The 22,136-nt window shown below is 28.3% G+C and overlaps 1 protein-coding gene across 6 annotated transcripts; it reads right to left on the reverse strand.

The window, feature by feature from the left end:
* Positions 1-1,941: 1,941 nt before the first annotated feature.
* LOC111035683 (2-oxoglutarate dehydrogenase, mitochondrial) lies at positions 1,942-18,414 on the reverse strand. 6 transcript variants are annotated; one of them, XM_022317392.1, is made up of 18 exons: positions 17,838-18,414; positions 14,340-14,596; positions 14,053-14,265; positions 11,861-11,966; positions 9,682-9,744; positions 9,161-9,416; positions 8,777-9,011; positions 8,502-8,681; positions 8,029-8,209; positions 7,147-7,274; positions 6,933-7,085; positions 6,597-6,825; positions 6,121-6,399; positions 5,790-5,968; positions 5,594-5,716; positions 5,067-5,533; positions 4,090-4,203; positions 2,629-2,728 (listed from the first exon to the last, which is right to left on the reverse strand). In XM_022317392.1, the coding sequence occupies exons 2-18, from the start codon at positions 14,589-14,591 to the stop codon at positions 2,629-2,631; spliced, it is 3,258 nt and encodes a 1,085-aa protein (XP_022173084.1). In that variant the 5' UTR covers positions 14,592-14,596; positions 17,838-18,414. The 6 variants fall into 6 exon arrangements, with proteins under 6 accessions (XP_022173086.1, XP_022173087.1, XP_022173085.1 ...); XM_022317394.1 differs by lacking the exons at positions 9,682-9,744; positions 11,861-11,966 and adding an exon at positions 13,142-13,256 and having other exon boundaries at positions 1,942-2,728; positions 17,838-18,413; XM_022317395.1 differs by lacking the exon at positions 9,682-9,744 and having other exon boundaries at positions 1,942-2,728; positions 17,838-18,412.
* Between the last annotated feature and the right edge of the window lie 3,722 nt (positions 18,415-22,136).

Here is a 22,136-nt window from a genome sequence, read left to right on the forward strand (position 1 = left end):
AACTTAAGGCAGTGCTTTTCAACCTTTTTTGTTATAGGGCCCCCTAAATTTAATGTAAAACTGTCAAGGCCCCTCTCAATCAGAATCATTAATTATTTTGTCTTAATAATAAACTAAATTTACTTGCACTATTTCACACAAATAAATTATTAAAATGTAAAGAAAATAAATGGTTTTAAATATATTTTTCAAACATGCAATTTTATAGTTGTATAAAACTTAAAACATATATAACCAAAAAATAATTGGTAATAACTATAAAGCAATACAAAAATATTCACTAATAATATTGATTTGGTTTCAAACACAGGTAGTATAATAGTATAATGTATGATTTATAATGTTACATTTATATAATAACTAAATAATCGGAAATATTTTGAATTAAATACATATTTCAAGGCCCACAGGTTGAAAAGCACTGATTTAAGGGATCAGGGGATGATAATATGGAGGTAATCTCTTTGTGGCCTTTTTCAGGGTATTCTAAATACCTAAGATAGGTACTTAAAAACGACTTTTTTTCACACAAATTTGAACCCCCGATACTAAAGTTGTGTATACGCTCAAAGCAGTACCTATTGAAGAGGAGGGAGGGTTGTGAAGGGTTAAATCTTCCCAACAAAAATTCATCCTGAGTATGGTCTTGTATACGCCATTTGTTGTCCTGAACAATGAGATGACTGATGAGGGAGGTGGACACAGGCCCGTCACTAAAGTACAAGCAAATTATGCGCTGCTTTAGGGCGGCTTAATTTTTTTTTGAAGAAATTGAAGTGGCAAAATTAAAAAAATATTTTATTGTATAATTTAATTTAATTTCACTTTAGGGCGGAAAATATCTGACGACGGGCCTGAGTAGACAGTTCACAGTCGGGTAAATTGTTTCAGAAGGTTTTATTGTTACGTTCATTTATTTTCTACACCGTCAACTCGTTCAGCATTTCAATTATATGTTTGACAATTAATATTTGAATATCACTTCATAACGAAGTTCACTTTATCAGCGAGTTATTATAACACCACATTCGTACTAAAATAATATTAATACATCTGAACGATAGAATAATTTGACGCAACTCTACGCGACCGAGAATTAACAAACCTTAATCCCCCTAGTATTAAAAGCTTACTCAAATATTAAATATTGAACCTCCATCCCCACGTTATGTTAATACTAAATAAACCAGTCCAATACGATTTTAGTGTACTTAATCATAAAACACGATAATTCATATTGACTATATACCAGCTAATGTTATCTACTACCTGCCTACCTACTTTATTTTTGTAAACCTTAAATATTATTTTTTATTGCCGAACAAAATAAATCATTATACTGTATACCTACCTGCCCGATGTTTGTCAGTCGCAAGTGTCAATAATTTAAAGTTATACACATGTTTTTCCTTTTAAGTATTGATGAATAAATAGGTACAAACTGAATGTATAATTCAACAATGACACCTATATGTCACTCTAAATTACCGAACAAGTGATTAATGTTTACAAGATTGCTATATCAAGTTATATACTTACCAATATTGGCCATATCAATAATGTGACAGGATTACCGACTATTCACTGCATACAGAAGACCTTCATACTGAATTAACAGGTTATATTTTTTTCTAATTATGTTCTTAAGCTATATATGAATATAAACTGTACACAAAAATATTATTTGCATTAACACAATAGGTACAAAAAATAGAAGTAGCCAGTAGGTATGCAATTAGCACAAGTACAAGGTTCATTACTAAATAACATATGTTTATACAACTATACTAAAAGTATACTTACATCAAAATAATAGAGATAACTTACCGGGTAATAATTTGAAACAAAAACGTCTTAAAAATTCAAAGGTGAAGAACCAAAACTTGACTTTCCAGAATGTTCAAGTACTCTAGTGGAGCATATAAATATATAACACATAAATGAAAAGTCTGTAGTATGGACCAAAATATATTTTAACGAATAACACAATAGAGCTTTAATCATACAAGTTGATCGTAGGTAATTGGTGCATTAAGTCAATAACATTAGTGATTGTTTAAAAGAATACTTTTGCAGTAGGTACAAATTCATTAAATTATTTAAATTATTAACGACTACCATAATAATATAACATAACATACAATACTGAAGACTCAGTTAACTAAATACATTTTTGGTAGTCAATTTAAATATTTACTATCTTACAAATACTTTCACATTGAATGGTATAAGTACATAATTTAGTTTGGTTTGCTATGCAAACATTATGTGAATTAAATAAACAAAGTTTATAGTAGATATTAAAAATTTTAGGTATGGTGATAAAGCTGTCCAAGAAATTAAAAACAAATCATGGTTTATAAAATCAATAATATTTAAGTGAGTTAAACAAAACCTTATATTTTAAGCTGTAAATCAAATACTATGATACAATTAAAAACTAATAACATTTTTATTAAATAATAAATTAACAATTTTTAATACAATGTATGTATAAGGTTGAATCATACATAAAATGTTAGCATATTATGTTTTAAAAATACAGAGAATTTGATTTAACATATTAACATCTACCACATACTTGGATATTATGTTGACATTTAATTTATTTATGTTTTTTTACTAATTTTAAACTGCAAATGACCGGTCCAGAAGTGCTTTTAGTTCTTTTAAATGTTGCATTTTACTTCCAGTTGCAGATGATGCTGCTGTTGGTCGTCCAGCATAACTATAAAAACAAATACAATAATTTTCAATTGTATATAATAAATAAACACATTTTTCATATGTATTATATGTGACCAATTTTTAATAAAAAAAAAATAAGCACCTTGTCAGATTGGACAATCAATAAAATCATGGTGATTGACTGATTTGTATACATCAAGTTAAAACACTCATTTGCACACACATCATATAAGATTATTATATCATCTAAGCACTCATTATACACATTATCTTTTTAAATGTTTATATATTTTTATATTTATGCAGTTTTTTTTACATGTAAACACCCTATACTACATAACTATGTTATGTTCATATTTATAATTTTTAATTATGGCAACATTTTTTTGAGTATTCACTGAAGTTAATAAAAACAACCATCATATTCATAATATCCAATTCTAATTTTAGATTCTGAGGAGAGAAATTTCATTGTAACACATTATAGTGACTTACTCAATGACGGGGTAGTGGGGTACATTCAACAACCTACAATACAGGAGAGGGGATTTTACCTTCTTCCCTTATTTTTTTTTTAGTTTATTTTAGGCTGGGTCAAAAGTCTCTAGTACAAGACCCCACATAAGTTGTTGTTTTTATAAAATATTTAAAATATGTGGGCACAATTATTTTTTTTCATTAATAAGCTAACATTTGGTCAAAATCATGAAAATTGAATACAAAGTTCCTCATCAGTAGTTCATACTAAAATCAAAAAACTAAAAAGTTGGTTAAAATTAGATCTTTAAACGAAAAATAAGTGTTTCAAATAATATGAAAATTGTTATGGCTTTGATAAATTACATCAAAATTGAAACTTTAAGTGCTTATAAAAAAATTTTGAAGATGTATTTTAATATCGTTTCACTACTGTTAGAACTACTTATGAGTAAACTTTATTTAATTTTCAATCATTTTGACCTCGAAACAAAAATGTATCAATAAATTTTTTTAATAAAACTAAAGAAGTCACATATTTCAAATATCTTCAAACAGCTATAAAAGAGCCATAATATTTTACCACCTATGGAAAATTATAGTATAAATATTTGTCAAAAGTTTCAAGTCTCTAGCTTTCAGCTTTAGAAATTATTACAAAAAAACAAATGAATCTTTTTTATCAAAAACTGGTGTAATAATATTCCTATTTTCCTTTGTTTTATAGAATAATCATAAATAGTACTGAGAATTTCATACTTTTTAAATGACTATTTAGATAAAATTTGTTACCGGAAACCTGGTTACTGCAGCAAAAAGTAATGACAGATAAAAAAAAAACACATCATTCCATCATTCTAAGACCAATACATTTCTTTCTCGCCCACTCAGAATCTAAAATATATTTATTTATTATTATCTCACCTAATACTTTGAGTTGGATTTTTCTGGTCGGATAAACTTGTTTTTGTAACACCGTCATTTGAACGCAAAGAAAATATTCGTGAAAAAAATCCGTCAGAATTTTTAACAGATGGCCTGCACAAATAACAAAATACTATTGTTTTTTCCTATGCATATTGCATACTCTCTTTAAATTTATTTTATTTAAATATAAATAGACAGACAAGCAATTAGTGAACAAAAAGTTTATGTAATTAGTCATAAACTAATTGAAAAGTCTTTTTCTTGTAAAAATATTAATTTTAATACTGTTTTTTTTATTAAATTAATTGTATTCTTACGAAGGTAATATTTTTATAATATAATAAATCCAATCAAAATTCAAAACATAGAACTCTTGATCAGTGTTGGGAAAGTTCCTTTTTAAAAAGATTTTGTTCCGTTTCCAGTTTATTTCTTAACATATGAACTAATTCCAGATCCAATTATTTATTCAAAGAAGTAACTCACTCCAATTCCAATTCCACTAAAAAAAGAACTCATTCCAATGTTGGTTCCTTTTTTCACCGAGTTATTTTAAAAATTGACATTTTAGAATAATATGTCATTTATAATATTAGGTTCAAACAACAATCAATGAATTAAATGTAAATCAACTAAAAATACCTTTTTACATATTAACGCATAAAAACAAAGAAAACTTTATTAGGTATAGTTTATGTTTTTAAAATTTTAAAGAACTATGATTTTTGTCCACGCTCCTCAAAAAAAAAGAACTTGTTCACTTTCTTCTTTGTTTGTCTTTATTTTTAAAACTTTGTTCCAGGAATCCTTTTCAACACTGCTATTAATCCTGATCATTACACTATTACCAAACATATGTTTATATTTGCACATAATTGAGTGTCTTACTAGTTACTATTGTACTTATTCATAGTTGTTTATATTTTCATTAAAATAACTCTTATATTCCCAAATAAATTTCTAAGTTAACTCACCTAATAGTTTTGGTGTTGTTCAATACTGTGTGAAACCTTGGTTGCACATAAGGCCATGGTCCTTGATTTTTATGTTCTTCCTGTGACCATACAATATCTGCGTTAGGGTACTTGGCGCATTCTTGTTTGATTAAATCAAATGGGAATGGTGATATTTGTTCAACTCGAGCAATAGCTACAGTATCCACAAGATTATGTTCTTCTCTTGCTTTGGTTAAATCATAGTATACTCGTCCAGAACAGAATATTAATCGTTTAACATTGCAAGCATTATCAGCTGCAGTACCCTTTTCAGGGATTATTCTCAAAAATTCAGTGTTTTCATTCATTTCATCAAAACTAGACTTAGCTTCAGGATGACGTAACAAAGATTTAGGAGTCATCATAATAAGTGGTTTACGGAACGGTAGGGCAATTTGACGACGAAGTATGTGGAAATAATTAGCTGGTGTAGAACAATTTGCAACCTTAATAACAAAAAAAAATATGTTAAAAAAAAATTTTTAGTTATAAAAACTAATACTTACAATCCAGTTAATATCATGCAATTGGCGTACAGCAAATTCATCGCTTTCTGGAGGGAAATAATCTGGATCATCAGAACTCATTTGCAAGAATCTTTCAAGTCTGGCTGATGAATGTTCCGGTCCCTAAAAGCACAAAAATAATTATATTTCATTTAAATTTTATACATAAACATCAATAACGATTATAAAATATTACCATTCCTTCAAGACCATGAGGCAGTAACATAACAAGACCAGATTGTCTAACCCATTTAGCTTGTCCAGAGCCAATAAACTGATCAATTATACATTGAGCAGTGTTATTGAAGTCACCAAACTGAGCTTCCCAGCACACCAAAGCATTTGGATTAGTCATTGAAAATCCCAATTCAAAACCTTAAATGGAAAAATTACATATTTTAATTAAATTCTATCAATATTTTTTTTATCATACCCAACATAGAATAAAAATATAATGATAAGAGATAAGAATAATATTAAAGTATGCATTGTATATATTTATTATAATAAAATAATGAAATAGTTACCTAACACAGCAAATTCAGACAAAGAACTATTGCATACAGTATATGATGCTTGGTCAGGATATAAATTGCACAGAGGTCTGTATGTGGCTTTGTCAACAAGTTGGTGATGAAGTACATGATGTCGATGGGAAAATGTGCCTCTTTCAACATCTTGTCCACTTAATCGAACATGAACTCCATCTTTTAATAGAGATCCAAAAGCCATTGCCTCTCCTAATGCCCAGTCAACAGTACGATTTTCAACCATTTGCATGCGAGCCTTTAAAATTCTTTCAATACCTAAAATGAAATTATGTATATTTAATAGTATAATTTATACTAATATGTTGTCTCATTTTAGTGAAACCTTAATTTAATAATTCAAACCATTTGTGGTACCTACATAAAATATATTTTTTAATAAAATTAATGAATTCTAAAAACACCATTCAAAAAAATTATACAACAAAAATAAGTAATAACTAATTTTTAAGTACCTCTATGTATAACAAATTCAGCAGCATTTGGAGGAGGTGACGAAAATCGTTTGCCAATATGGATTAATGTTTCTTCTTTTACTCCAGACTTTGAGGCTTTTAATGGATCTTTGCCCTCGAAGAATCCGGACCATGGGGAATCTAACCAATCTTTATATTTAATGGTAGTTTCCTTACGTGAAGCAGTATAAGCTTCTTCACAAATTTTATCGTATTTATCCCAAACGTCCTAAAGAATATTGTGAAATTATGTTTAAATTGTACATTAAACGATATGATATTAACATATTTATTACTTTAAAATGCTTAATTCAATTTAATTTAATTTAATTTTACCTTAACTTCTTCTTGAGTAACTTCTTTTTCTTCAATTAATTTTGCTGCATATTTGTCCAAAACTGGTGGAGTCTTTTTTATTACTTTGTACATGATAGGTTGTGTGAACATGGGTTCATCTATTTCATTATGACCATATCTTCTGTAACTTACCTTTAATTGAAAATAGAAATTAAGTAAGAACACAAATATTTATTAATTATTAAATTATTACAAGGTCAATGACAACATCTTTATGGAAAACATTTCTCCATTCAGCAGCAATATTGCAGACATGCATAACTGCTTCGGGATCATCAGAGTTTACATGGAAAATTGGAGCATTTACAACTCTAGCAACATCTATAATAAACAATATTATACTTGATTTATAAATTATAATATACTTAGATATCATTTTTAAATGCAATTTTAAAACCATATTATTTATTTATTTTAAGCCCAAAGCACAGAATATAAATTTAACATAATATAAGTACAATACAAAATGTGTAGTAGACATAATAATTCAAATAGAGAAGAAAATAAGACAAAAGAAAAGAATTACAAACTTAACTTAAAAACTAATAGACGGATCCTCATTGGCAATACGTATCATCTTATTTAGTGGTTTGTTATGGGAATAATTTGTCGTACACAGTGGAATACTGAAAGGATAGGAAGAATGGACCTGGACACAGGGAATTTTAAAGTTGACTTTGGATAGAAGTTCAGGACAGTCTATCTACTCATTGATGAGTTTGACTAGGAAGACCTTGTTAATGGTGATACATCTATTGACCAAAGACTGTAAACCTAACCTATCTTTACTGTATCATAAACATGAGGTCTGTGTTCTATATTTAATAGATATGCTGCAAAACTCAAAAACTTTTGTTGGACTCTTTCAAGTTGATTCATATTGCTTGCGGTGAGGGTTCCATATAATTACAAAACATAATTCATAAAATAAATATGTACTTGAAGCGCCCACAGCATTTAATTTTTTTTTATGGTGTAATAATTTATGGTATAAATGAATTTGAATCAATTATTTAATATCTTCGTTTTTTTAAATGTAAGCAATAATATATTTTTTACTGTTTGGAATCATTACCTGTACAATACGGTGACGATCGTGAATGTCGCGGATCAGTAGTGAAACCAATTTGATTATTAACAACAATATGAATTGTTCCATGAGTAGTATAATCGGGAAGATCAGATAAATGGAATGTTTCATACACAACACCTTGACCACAAAACGCTGCATCTCCATGAAGTAAAAGAGACATAACCTAAATTAAAAACAATAATAGTATAAAGTTATAATAAATACAATAGAACTATAATTTGTCATTAAAAAAATTAATAAGGATTAACAAATTTATATTCAAATTTAAATTTTTTATTATACCATATTAAGAATATGATACTGAATTTTATAAGTAAAACAACATCCACTCCACTCACAAGAAGTCAATATTTCTTTAATAATAGTATAGTAAATAATGTTTTTTTTAAATAAAAATAATGTGTTCCATTTACCTGTTTTTAATTTTTACATTATAATTAAATTATAATACTAACTTTTTTTCCTTCACCGTCTCCTCTGTAGAACTGTTCAGCTCTAGTTTTCCCTTGTACCACTGGATCTACAGCTTCTAAATGTGATGGATTAGCCACAACAGCTAGACGTACATTCTTATTTGTTGCACGATTCAAACGTTCTATGTATGTACCCAAATGATACTTAACATCTCCTGATCCCTAAAAATAATGTTTATTAAAAACAATTTCACTTTTTATGTTATTTGTAATCATTTCTTATACAAAATTAAACTATAAATTAAATATTAAATTACATCATCTTCAGCTTCCAACGCAGCAAATTGCGTAAATATTTGACTTAAAGGTTTACGACAAATATTTGCTAAAACATTTAATCTCCCACGATGAGGCATACCCATAATAACTGATTCTACACCATACTCAGTAGACTTATCAATAACTTGTTTCATGGCCGGTATTAAAATTTCACACCCTTCTAAACCAAATCGTTTTTCGCTCGACCATTTACGAGCCAAGAAAGATTCAAATCTAATAAAAAAAACCCAAACATTTCAAACAATAAAAAAAAAATATATATTATGTTACAATGGATGAAATAGATTCATGTTAAATCAATTAGAAGTATTGGAAATTTTTATTAGCTATTATTTTATCTAGTAAATAAATTGGTTTTATACCCTGTGGCTCGAGTAAGTCGGGCTAATATAAGCCTTTTTTGATCTTTATCCATTTCCATTATGCCTGGTGTTTCCATTCGTTGCCTAATCCAATTACATTGTTCCAATGAATTTATAAACATGAATTCAACACCAATTGAACGACAATATGTATTTTCTAAACGGTTCAAAATTTCTTTTAATGGTAATGCATTTTCTTTGCCACCAATAAACGTTGTAGACGGTAGTTTAAAAACACGTTCCATATCAGCTTCCTCTGTTATTTAATGAAACAAAGAAGTTGTATTAACTCAAATAAATAACATTTAAAATAATAATAGTAATAATAAAAAAATGGAAAATACATTATCTTTTTAAGTGTGGGTGCACCTAAATGATGAGATTTTACATTCACACAAAATTTAATCAATAGTCATGTTAGTAAAAAATCAATCAGAACACACACAAAGTCATCAATAATGTTGAGCATGCATAAATAATAATAAAAATATATGTATAAATAGCACAAACTTACTACATACCCATTAATTCGGCTACTTTATTCTGTAGGTGTTGAGAATATGTAGTATTATCGGGTGGTTTGCCTACAAATAAACTCTCAGTTTAAAAAAAAACAAGTCCAAAAATCAACAAAAATTAAAAATGTTAATTAGGTTTAAAATATGGAGTAGAGACTTGGACTATAATGAAGGCCAAGAAATTTAAAATAGAGGATTTTGAAGTATGGTGTTGGAAAAGTTGTGTTTAAAAATTCAATGAATAAAAAAAGTAAAAATGTTGGTTTTTAAAAGGATGAATATTCAATAATTAATATGAAATACACTGAGGTCATGGGCAAAGCAAATGTGGTGCAAAATGGTGCACTTGTACCCCCCTGGCATTAAAAAAAGATTGAGATTTAAAAAAAATCAGTAGTATTAAAAATATTTTATTTTAAAATAAATATCTATTTTTTTAAATAATAACTGTAGGATCCAAGGATTTTCCCAAATTCCGAAATTGCATTTTCAATAAATTTGGTATCCTCATCTAGTCTTTTTAGGATTTTCTAATAGCTTGCATTATTTTAAAACTATCGAAAAAAACTAAAATAACTTTATATTGTCGTATAATTTGAAAAAATATTCCTACGTAATTTAAGCATGATTTATAAATCAGTGTATACTATACACAATGCACCCCCTGGCAACATTTCTGGCGGCGCCTATGACTGAATTTAAGGAGAAAAATATTGACTGAACATCTAAAAAGAAAAAGTCCTCGGATAATTATAATTATAAAGGGAAAAATGTAAAAGAAACCTAGAAAGGAAAGGCCTAGAACACTTCATGAAACAAGTGATAGAAGACATAGGAATAAGAATGTATAAGGAACTAAAAGGAAATATATAGGGCAGAGAAAAATGGAAGGAAACATCAATAATTATTTAATTAAAGTTAAAATTAGGAATACTTAATTAGAGAAAAATAAAAATAATTAAAAGAAGATAATTATTTCTATTAAGTGCTTTTAAGTGATAAGTAAAGGATTAGTGTACTAAGTATTAAATTATAAGAACTAAAACAAATTCTAATTGATAAAATATCTACACTAAGTTAAAATGTATTATCAATCTACAATGTTAAACAAAATAATAGAAATTGTTTTAGTGACTTTTAATCAAACAGATTTTTCTACTTTCAAAACTATTTAAATCATGAGTAATTTATAATTTAAGAGTGTGATCTTGTGTTATCTTAACAAATAAATGTTGATTAAGTTCTTTCTAAATAAATTACTCTCCCTAGATACATAAAATGTATCATTATTAATTAATAATTAATTTACAAGAATAGGGTCATGAGTAGTAGTAAACAATGAAATTTAATGGACAGATACTAACTTGTAATCATACAATTGGAGTTAAACTATAAATGTGTATGAAAAAGCAAAATTGACAATACAAGCAGCAATGAACAACAAAAAGCAAATTTTAGGATCATGTTTTTAATAAAATAGAAAATAACATGGATAATAATTTGTGTTAATAACAAAATGCAGAAATTGAAAAAACAAATAAAATTGTTTGCATTTATGTTATGTAAATCATATATACTTTCTTAGTTTACACTTCATAGAATTAATAAAATGAACCTAAAAATAGAACAAAAATTTAATATTTAAAGTTAGTAATGTATATCTGTCCATTTAATAAGCTATAACTGTATAAGTAGTCTAATAAATTTATTGATGTTTATTTTCTTTAAATATTTAAGAATGAATAGGTATTCATATTACATTTCTAATCTATATATAATATTATATATTATCTAAAAAAATTTAAAAATCAATCATATGCATGAAATTTAAATTAAGTTATTAATACATTTTATAAATTGTAATACTTATTAGTTATTATAATAATTACAGTACCTAATATAAATGTTATAATGTATTCAGGGCTAATTAAATGAAAGTTTGAATGTAATATACTTTATCTTTACATAATACATTAGCATTTATATGAATATTACCTACATAAACTAAAAAATTAGTTAAAATCTCATGCAAATTACGCATTTAAATATACTAAATATTATTATTTATTAATATATTATAAAAATAAAATTAGCTATAATCTGTAGTCACAAAACAATTTTAATAAACAAACACAATATTGCAGTTAAAATTTTAGTGTACAATGCAGACTGTACTACTTACCAAATGGAGGATAGCAACCATATAAAATCTCTTGAGGAAATCTATCATCTTGGTCGACTTTACTTAAATTTAAAGGATCAAGGCGTGCAATATGATGTCCTCGTATCTAATAGGACGACAAACAAAAAAAAGCACAAACATTTTTATTTAAAACAACCATACAATTAATATTAGTAAAAATTAGAAAATTATATTAAATGATTACATTTTAAACTAATTATCAAACCTTTTAGAGTAATAAATAATTAGTAAATTATCAAAGTATATGAGCAGTAGAAAAATCCAAAACAAATAAATAGTATAAGTACCCAATTTAATGTACCTAACTAAATTGTACACACCTTATGCCTATTATAAGATACAATAATTTGTACTGAAATTACTGGTAAATTAAAGATTTTAAATCTGATTATAATATGATTTGAATTAAATTTGCAATATAAAAATTGTAGCACAATGCACATATTAAAATTGATATTGATATTGATGTACATTAATATGCATAGTTTAATATTTAAAATCAATTAATTACAAAAACTTTTCATATAACTTTAAACTATATTATTGTTAAACACGCTAATTTAATTAATATTATATCAATCAATAAGTCCAACATAGAAAGGAAACTATACAAAAATAATTTCTCCCTCTTTTAAATTGATCAATATATTACAGTTATAAAAACAAAAATATACAAAAACAATACAAATATTAATTAACTGTGAGTTTAGAGATAGTCATAAGGTTTAATACAACTGACTGATTTTTTAAAATTAAAAAATGTAATATTTGTAAATACAACTTATTTCACATGTTTTTAATTTTGTGTTAATGATTTATCATATATTTATTTATATTTTTTTTTTTTTGGATATTTAATATTGTCAATATATAAAAAAAAGTAGATATAATATTATATACCACTTGCAAATACATGGGCCTTGGTTTAATATTGTATTCATTTCATTAATTTTTGGTCCTATCTCATCTCAATAAATAAATCAATCTGTATTTTTAGAAATATTTAAAAACCAATACAAGATTTAATACATGTATAGAAATTAGTATAATGTGTGTGTATATGAACTATTGGTATTATATTATGAAATTGGTCAAAATTAATAATATTTTTAGTATTAATAATCAATAATTCAGTCACTTAAGGTTAAGAGAAAAATTCAATTTAGACATGCACACACCAGAAACTAGTACTGATAACATAAAAACAAAACTTTTTAAAAATACCTTAAATGTCTATTTACATTCTTAGCCCAATCTTACCAATTGAATGTTGTCTTAGAACAACATCATGAGGTCTACCTTTTTTGCGAGCCTTTACCAAATCTGCATTTGTAAATCCAAGGGGATCAATTTGAGATACAAAATGACCTCGAACCTATAGTGTATAAAACTTAGGTAATATATTCCTTATTAGATATTTATAATGTCTAGCTTATCCAAACAAATATTATTACAATCAATTAAGATAGAAGATATACATTTGAAAAATATCAGTCAACATTTTCAAAGTTAAAAAATTCAATAATGTAATTTTATAACAACTATCTCCAATATCAAATACAGTATCAATTGGCATTCATTAAATCTCGAAATATATTAAATATACCTCATATTCAAATGTAAAATAAGATACCCAAAGTTAAAATTAAATATGTTTAGTAATTAATATAGAATATACTAATTAAATTTGAATTATTCAAATTTATAAATATTTATTTTTATAAAATATACAACTGAAATATCACAATTTTATTAATCACTATTGGTATTTCTGATATTACTTTTATGTTGGATTAATTCTAATATCCCAAGGCCCTAAAACACATGGATTAGGTTTGTGTGTCAATATACATCAGTGTGAAGATCTACATACATACAGACATTGAGCATGTATAAACTATGTGTAAACTAGACTATGATTGCTATATGAGACATTTTGTAGGACGTTTTAAAGAGGATATTAAGATATTAGGTATACTTTTTGTCAATTATCTGAAAATATTTTTGAGGACCAGGTGAAATATACTAGTATTATTGCATATCTATCATATAATAATAATAAATACATTTTATCATTTACTTGTTATAATACAATTTTTATCAAACTTTAATCTAATATTTTATATTATAAATTAAAAATCTTTAACTTATTATAACATAAAATATTATACCTGATATGATCTTATAATCGCTTGTACTGCCAAATGATCGTCAATAAGTTTTTCACTAAATCCTCCACCAATAGCTGCTGCACTTTGTCCTCCAGGTAATAAACTAGACAATAATACTTCATTTTTTCCTGGTGGAGCCAATGATGGTGGTGCCTGATATGCTGCACCTGGCTGAGCTCCAGCATCACAGTTTTTAAAAAAAGTATCCCAAGACTATAAAAATACATAACAATTAATAAGTAATGAAAAATATTAAATTTTAAATAAATCGAAACATATATACTTACAACATTGACACTTTTAGGATCTGCTAACCATGCATTGTACATATCCTCGATATAAGAAGCTGAAGTACCATTAAGAAATTGCTCTTGGTTAACATTAGTTGAATACTTATTCTCTGTAACGGGTAATGATTGGGTAGCTCTTATCAGAGATCTAGATTTAGGTCCAATTAACCATGTCGCAAATTTTTGTCTGCCAACGATTTGTGGCACACAAGGAACTAATTGATTTACAACTGACTGTGCTCGATGCATTTTTCCTAAACAAATTCAATAATTGATGTTAGTAGATAGAAAAATTAAACAAAACATAATTTATGCATAAATATTTTAAATACTTCAAGACATATAGGTATATACCAATTATATGATTTGTGTAATATGAGTTTTATGTGAATATTAAAATTAAAATAAATGTTAGGTATTTTAAAATTGCCACACAAAATTGAGTAGGTTAGTAATTGTTGATTATTATTAAAAATTATTAAATAAGCAAGATCATTTACTTTTACAAAAATGATTTCATTAGGTACAAAACATACAAAATATGGATTTTAAATTGATAATAATTATACCACAAAGCTTCCACAAAGAGATAGTAGGTAAAATTAGGTTTCTAGGTTTATACTCTAAGTATTGATACATTTTTTAATCCATAAAATGTAAATACCAACCCATAACTAAAATTTTGTAAAATTTGAAATATTTTTATGGAACTGTGAAAAAAAGCCCAATAATACAAAATCCATCAAAAAAAATGTAGGTAAATATAAATATAAATAAATGTATCTATTAATAAATTTGTTAAATTTATTTTTGATTGTTGAAGTTTTTTTGATACAAATGTAATAACTATAAGTAATCAAGAGTAATAGATATGTTTGAAAAATAAAATCACAAATAAAAAACATATTATGATAATTGACCAATTAACCTGTTCATCTATCTAATCAAATAAAGTATAACATAATGTTATAATTATAATTCTCCATTTAATTGACTTCAAAATTGAAGTTATATGAGTTTTACATTTTATTTGTGTTCTTATTAATTTTGTTTCTTTTTCATAGCCCAAGTGTAATCTTATGTAATGATTTAGACACAAGGGGGATGAATATCTACACCAATCAATGGACCATCTATCGGTTATCAATAAATTGCAATTTTTATTACCCAACTATAAATAAGCATTTTGATATTTTATTTAATTTATATTGTTTGGTACTTAGTACTTACTTACCAATATAAATTAAGTAAACTGTACTTTGCTTAAACCAGTCATAATGTTAAAATACTTATCAACAGCATAGTATTATTGACAAATTGGTATTTCAGTACAAGAAAATACGTAGAACTTCATCAGTGTTTTTGGAGTTATAATCAACGAAATAATTTAAAAAAATAAAATAGTAAAATTGTATGGCGCTTGCCAATGGCCTTTTTTAGTGGTGTGTTAATTTATGGGGCTTTTATCCATGACAATTTTTATAAGTACTACTATATGTGGAATGTGGGATTAATACATTTACTTATAGAATAAAAGGTACATAAAGGGTAAGTATATGTTATTACAATAAACAAATGTTGTATTTTAAATCAGAAAAAAAGTGTGATAGGCTATGATAAGTTGTAAAAAAGTATACAAATAAGATATCCTGTTCTATTATTAGGGACTGAAAAATAAATGCAATAACAATGAGAAATCTTTCTTTGATTTGTTAAAGCAGCTAAATTATTGGACTATAGAGTACCTACCTAAGTATTGTTAATAGAGGTAATTTGCAGATTTTTGTAATTATTTATTATTTATAAGCTAAAAATGGCTGTTCTGTATAATTTGTAATAAATAATAAATTCTAAAACATAATTCAAAATGAATTAAAAAATGAAAATAAAATATGAACTCAAAACCTAATCTAACCTAACCTATGAATTTATAATATGATACCTAGGTATATATCTAACATATATATATTATATATTATGTAAATGCAAATATGCAAAATACGACATTCATGATTATAATCCAGATATTCCAATATTTCACACTTGGTTTGTACATAACCCACCAGAGAGCAAAATTAGTGTAAAAACTGAGACATTAAGCAATAACAAATAACAACTAATTGTATGTATTGTCTTCAATTTCATGAATTTCAAGTTTAAATTACCTGTACACATGAGATTTATATGCTTGTTCTATAATTTTATGTAAGACAAATAGTAAAATTATAAATAGAATATTTAACAACACACTTTCTGGTACAAAGCCAAACGGCAATTGAAAGCGGTACAAGGACATTTAGTTTTTCTCATTTAAAGACAAAATGTCATTTAGGGGTAAAATAATTTAATAAGTTATATTGATATTAAATTGCATTTAAATTAAAAAACACATTTATGTTTTAATATGTTTTGATTATTTTATAAGTTGGTATTTATTTTTCCACATACCATGTCACCATAATTTCTAGTTAACTACCTACTTTATAATTGAGTAATTTAAATAACTACCTACTAGTTAGCAGTTTTTCTTTTTTATCAATGTAAGCAAAATGTTAGATTACAGGAATTAATATTGAGCAATATTTTATATTTGACAAATGTTATCAAGTTTAGAATGTTATCATCCAATTATCTAAAAGTATTAAATAATTAACTGTAGAAATAATCAGATAATTATTAATTAGTAATTACTCGTTTGAAATCAGAATAAATTAGTAAAATACATTCTTAAGTTTCTTGATAATTCAGAATAATAACACTTTTGCACTATCATTTACTATATAGGTCCTCATCACAGACCACAGATTAATTAAATTTATTAGTCTTCCGTGGTCCCCGTAGGTATGGTGATTGGTAAGAGGCCTATATTAACCAAGTGCAACATGTATTACGCAATGTATGCACCTATATAAACATATTAGTTATTGTTTATAGGTTTGCGGATTATAACGTACAATAATAAAAACAAAGAGGGCACACTAATATAGGTAGGCTCTACCTAAGGTCCAAAGTATAATAATATGATACAAAGTGTAAATGTCTGAATGTATTAAATGTGTAGGTAACTTAGGTACATAGTTTTATTGTGGTAATAAATTATAGTGGTATAATATAAGTATGCAATTCTAAACCCATTTTTACAGTACCTACTTGAGGTAGTTGACTGGGAAAGGAAAAAAACGACGAGTTAATTATTGCAGCAGTGGGTCAAATGGGTTTTGCTCGTAGGGGGACAGGGACACGGATCATCCGACATGATTTATGTTAATGTCACCTTGACCTAGGATAACACTAATAACTGCAGTAACTCGCGTAATGTTGGGTCAGGATCGTCGAAAAAACGCCCAGACGATTGGAGTGGTGGAAGAGGGAGTCGAGTGAGTGATGCGTCGTGCGACGGACGACGAGCGAGAGAAACTGTCTGATAACAGTAGTTGAGGATTACATAAAAAAAAAAAAAACTAGGTTATGATTTACGAATTCGGTGTGACTTACTTTCTGCGTTCGGACGACGAGATCGATGGTACCGTGTCTGACGACGGTGTCGCCGGATCGATGATGTATATTATAGTCCGCTGTGGCAAGCGTGTAGTCGTCGTCGCGGGCCCGTTGACGCGCGAAAAGAAGGGAACTGATTGCAAAAAAAAAAATCGAAATCCTTTTCGGGCGGACCGTCTCGGCGCGAGCTACCTACATGGGGTTCAGGTGTGCTACTGCCTGAAATCTCCTCGGACGACCACTGCACACGACCGGACGAACAGCTGTGTCGTGGACTACTGAGCACCGAACGAATATTATTGTGAATAATGCGCTGTGTGCCGGGAGGGAATAGGTGTCGGATACCACGAACTGCGCTACTGACCGGCAACGTGACGGATAATGAACTATGGTGAATAATTACGCGCAAAGAAGTGGCGCTTATTAATGTGCATACGTACGTACTACGTATGGCGAGGTGACGGCCGCGGAAGTCCTTGGACCAGCCGAAAACGACGTGGAAAAAAAACGGAAAATGTGTAGCAGCAGGCTGGTGTATTGATAGAGAGAGAGAGAGAGAGAGAGAGAGAGAGAGAGAGTGAGTGAGCGTGAGGGAGGGGGCGAGATGGAGTTGCGGCGAGTGACAGGAGCGAAAACGGTGTAGTGTAACGCTATTATCACGCGCGCGAACGACAGTCACTGGTATCGTGGGGACACGGGCGCGACGACCGACAAGACGGTAAACGTTGTGCACTTCAGCGCTGGTTGCGCGGTGAGGGTCGCCGGTTGGAGAGACGACGAGACGTCGACGTCGCAACGAAAATCAATGTAAAAAACCTTAAAAGAATAACTGCGCCGTAATGATAACCCGTTATCATTTACCGTACCGCCACAAAATAGGTGAAATTCCATATATATTATAATATTATAATATTCTGTGGTCTGTCGGACGCGGTCGAATTATTTATCAACAACACTATAAATAATCGGCCGATTACGGATTACATCATATTTTATAATTTTATAAATATTTATAAATTCGCATCATCACAATATTATAAAAAAAACTTAACAAACACGTCAAGAGTTTTATTAAGATGTTAAGATGTTTAAATATTACTCAGTAATCGGACCAAAAGAAAAAAACTACCTCCAGGAAAAAAATAAAAAAATAAAATCCAATTGTATGTATATATAGTATAAACATAAAGCAATTAAGTCGTTTCAATATTATGAGGTATAAAATAATTTGAATCTTTTTGGTTTTTTTTATAGTATATATATGCTGTATTATAAGACTTTTGACTTTGTCCCCCCCCACCCAATTTATATTTCTGCGGGCACACCAAATAATTTTTTAATTGAGGCGAGTTCAATTTTTTATTGAGCCTTCCTCCGAACAGCACTGCGAAAAAAATAACCCTGAAAGAAGAACCCCGGAAAATATAACCCCATTAAGTATATGAAATTTTGAAAATTTTTTTAAAAAGTGAGATATAGTGGGTGACTGTAATGGTTGTGTTAAATTTGAATCCGATAATCAATATTTAAATATTATATTATTGTTTATTTGAATACTTCTATCACATCATATTCTAGACTATATTAAGACTATTAACTATATAATTTATTGATACTACCATTGATTATAGAATAAATAAATAAATTCTATAATCAATGATACTACCTTGCCGGAGACCGGAGTACAGTCCATGGTACAGATAGGTTAAAATTAATCAAAATATCTTGAAAATGTCATTGGCACTGCATAGGTGTCATATGAGGGGGCCACGAGGAGCGGTTCCTCCACAGAAAAAATATTGAGAGGGAAAACTTATAATATTTCAAATGGGTCAGTAATTTGTGATTCTTTTTTGCCCCCCTCCCTCCCCACCAATTAGGACCAAGTGCCTCCTATGGTTGCACTCATTGCATATTGTAAAAATGTTATGTTACGTAAATTCGCTACGAATAATGTTTTTTAATCAAAACGAAGTATTAAGTAACTAACATAGCGTATTAACGTTATTCTAATTTTGTTCAAACTTGTACTTAAAATGTCTGTACCATAAAACTGTGTTGATATATTTTTTATATTCTAACACTGATAAGTTTTGGAGAAGGGTGCAACTTTTTTCAATGGATTTTTGCGAGGCCGATAAAATTAGTTTTAATAGATACATTTAAGTTCGATTTGTTTCCCAAGTCTTTTTTCTTATGTAGATTACATAAAGCATAGGCTCTGAAAATCGCTAGTTTCCAAATTCCAATGTCAATACATTATACTGTCATGTCATAATTATTATATCTACTAGACCTGTGGAGGTTAGACTGTCGGAAATAATGATACTATACAATACTATGATGTATTGTATCTACCTACACGTGCGGGAAAGTGTGAGTGTCGAGCGATGGCTATATATTATAGTTATATTGGAATGTAGAAGCAGGGAGGGAATTTCAATAGTTGTAATAGGTTAATATTAATGAAAGGAGTACCTATACCTAATGTAAGTCAGGGACACGTGTCAGGCGTCTGTAGGTACTTTGTATGTGCACGGTATGTACCTATAATACGATCTATATCATGAAAGTTATAATCAACGAGTCGATAGGCAGAAAGAAAAATTATTACAGTAAAATCCGAACGTGTTAATATTTATCCGTTCTAATATTATATTTTATTATCTATATTCGATATACCTTAGTCAGTTAACCCTATAAACTTATTTTAAAGGTCCATGTTCAGGGAAGTATTTAAAGAGAGCACAATGGGCCCACCATCTCATTCTGCACCATAATTATATACTTTTTTACTACCGAGACTCTCGATGGTAAAAACAAAAATGGTAAATGCAATGGTAAATTTTATTGTTTCCTTCGTTTTTGCTATCGATAACGATTTAAAGACGTGGAAATGAAAAAATCATTAAAAATAATAAATATATAGCCCAAGTATAACATTTCTATAAAGAGCTTTCAATATAGGCAATACGGTATTTAGCTATAATAGACTTTTATAAAATTTGTTTTATTGAATAAAATAAATAAAATTGTATGTCTCTATAATAAGTATGTATTATAGTAACACATTTTTTTTGTGACCCCCTCCCCCAATTTTATAATATGCCTCTGTCAATGTGACATGTATATGCCAGTAGTCAGTACATTTGAAGGGGTCTTTGCAATGACCAGATAGCTCCATTTTTCAAAACTTTCAGGGAACACAAAAAACCTTCGGAGTTCGGAGCTATCCGGAGCCATCTGGTTTTTCAACAGAAAAAAAACCAGGCAGTTCCCAGTTATACATTATGATATATTTCCTATGCGGGTGGTCGGATTTGTCTCGTTCTTGTACAGAAAACCCCGTCATTATTTGCTATATCAAATTCGATTAAAACCCGATTTTGTCGAAAAATGTAGCTGTGTCTATTTATTGTACAAACTCCCTTAATTTACTGTCAATATAGTGTACTACTGTAGTACTGTATTATAGCGTGTCACACACGCGTCACTGACGACTGCAGTAGGTATATAATATATCTCATCTATATCTAGAGAATTTTTAGTTTTTTAGGTTCCAATATTATTATTTAAATATTTTATTTATTTAGGTAATAATAATTGGGTCATTGAATATTATTATCATGAATATTATTTAAATTGTTATTGAAGTATAGATAATTTTATATTGAGTGGGACGTGAGCTCCCACGGTTGGTAGGTACTCGCGATGCTGCAGCAGAGCGAGTAATAAATAAAATATGTGGGAGATGCAACTGAAATTAATTTATATAGGTTCTTATATGTCTCACTGGCAAAAAAGTCCACACCACCTGTACTGTCACAAATATTCTGTGATCAAACAAACCGTATAAAAAATATTTACTGAATCATTTAATTTCAATCGATGCATATATATCTTAAATATCTATATGCACATTCTTCAGTGTCTGAAACATTGGCCGCATAAACCATGTTTGCGATGTTTTTGGTAAAAAAAAGTTAAACTTACAGCAGTACAGCACCAACCTATATTTGGGTACTATTTAGTTATGGTGACCAAATCGTCAACCATTTTAATAGTTCGGAGCATAACCGCGATGTTGGTAGGTAGTATAATATATATAGACACTCATTACTCAGATCAATAGATGTATGAAGAGAAATTGTACTACGAGCTTGTTGAAAACAAATGGCGGAAATCATCTGCATACACGTCCAAACAAAATAATAATAGGGTCGACAAGAGTATAAGAATACTGATATTGATGGGGACATGGTGACTTGGAAGTAGTTGGAACTGATCTGTCGTTCA

This window comes from Myzus persicae, unplaced genomic scaffold (genome assembly GCF_001856785.1).
Source record: "Myzus persicae strain clone G006 unplaced genomic scaffold, MPER_G0061.0, whole genome shotgun sequence".
In the NCBI taxonomy this organism is placed as follows: Eukaryota; Metazoa; Arthropoda; class Insecta; order Hemiptera; family Aphididae; genus Myzus; species Myzus persicae.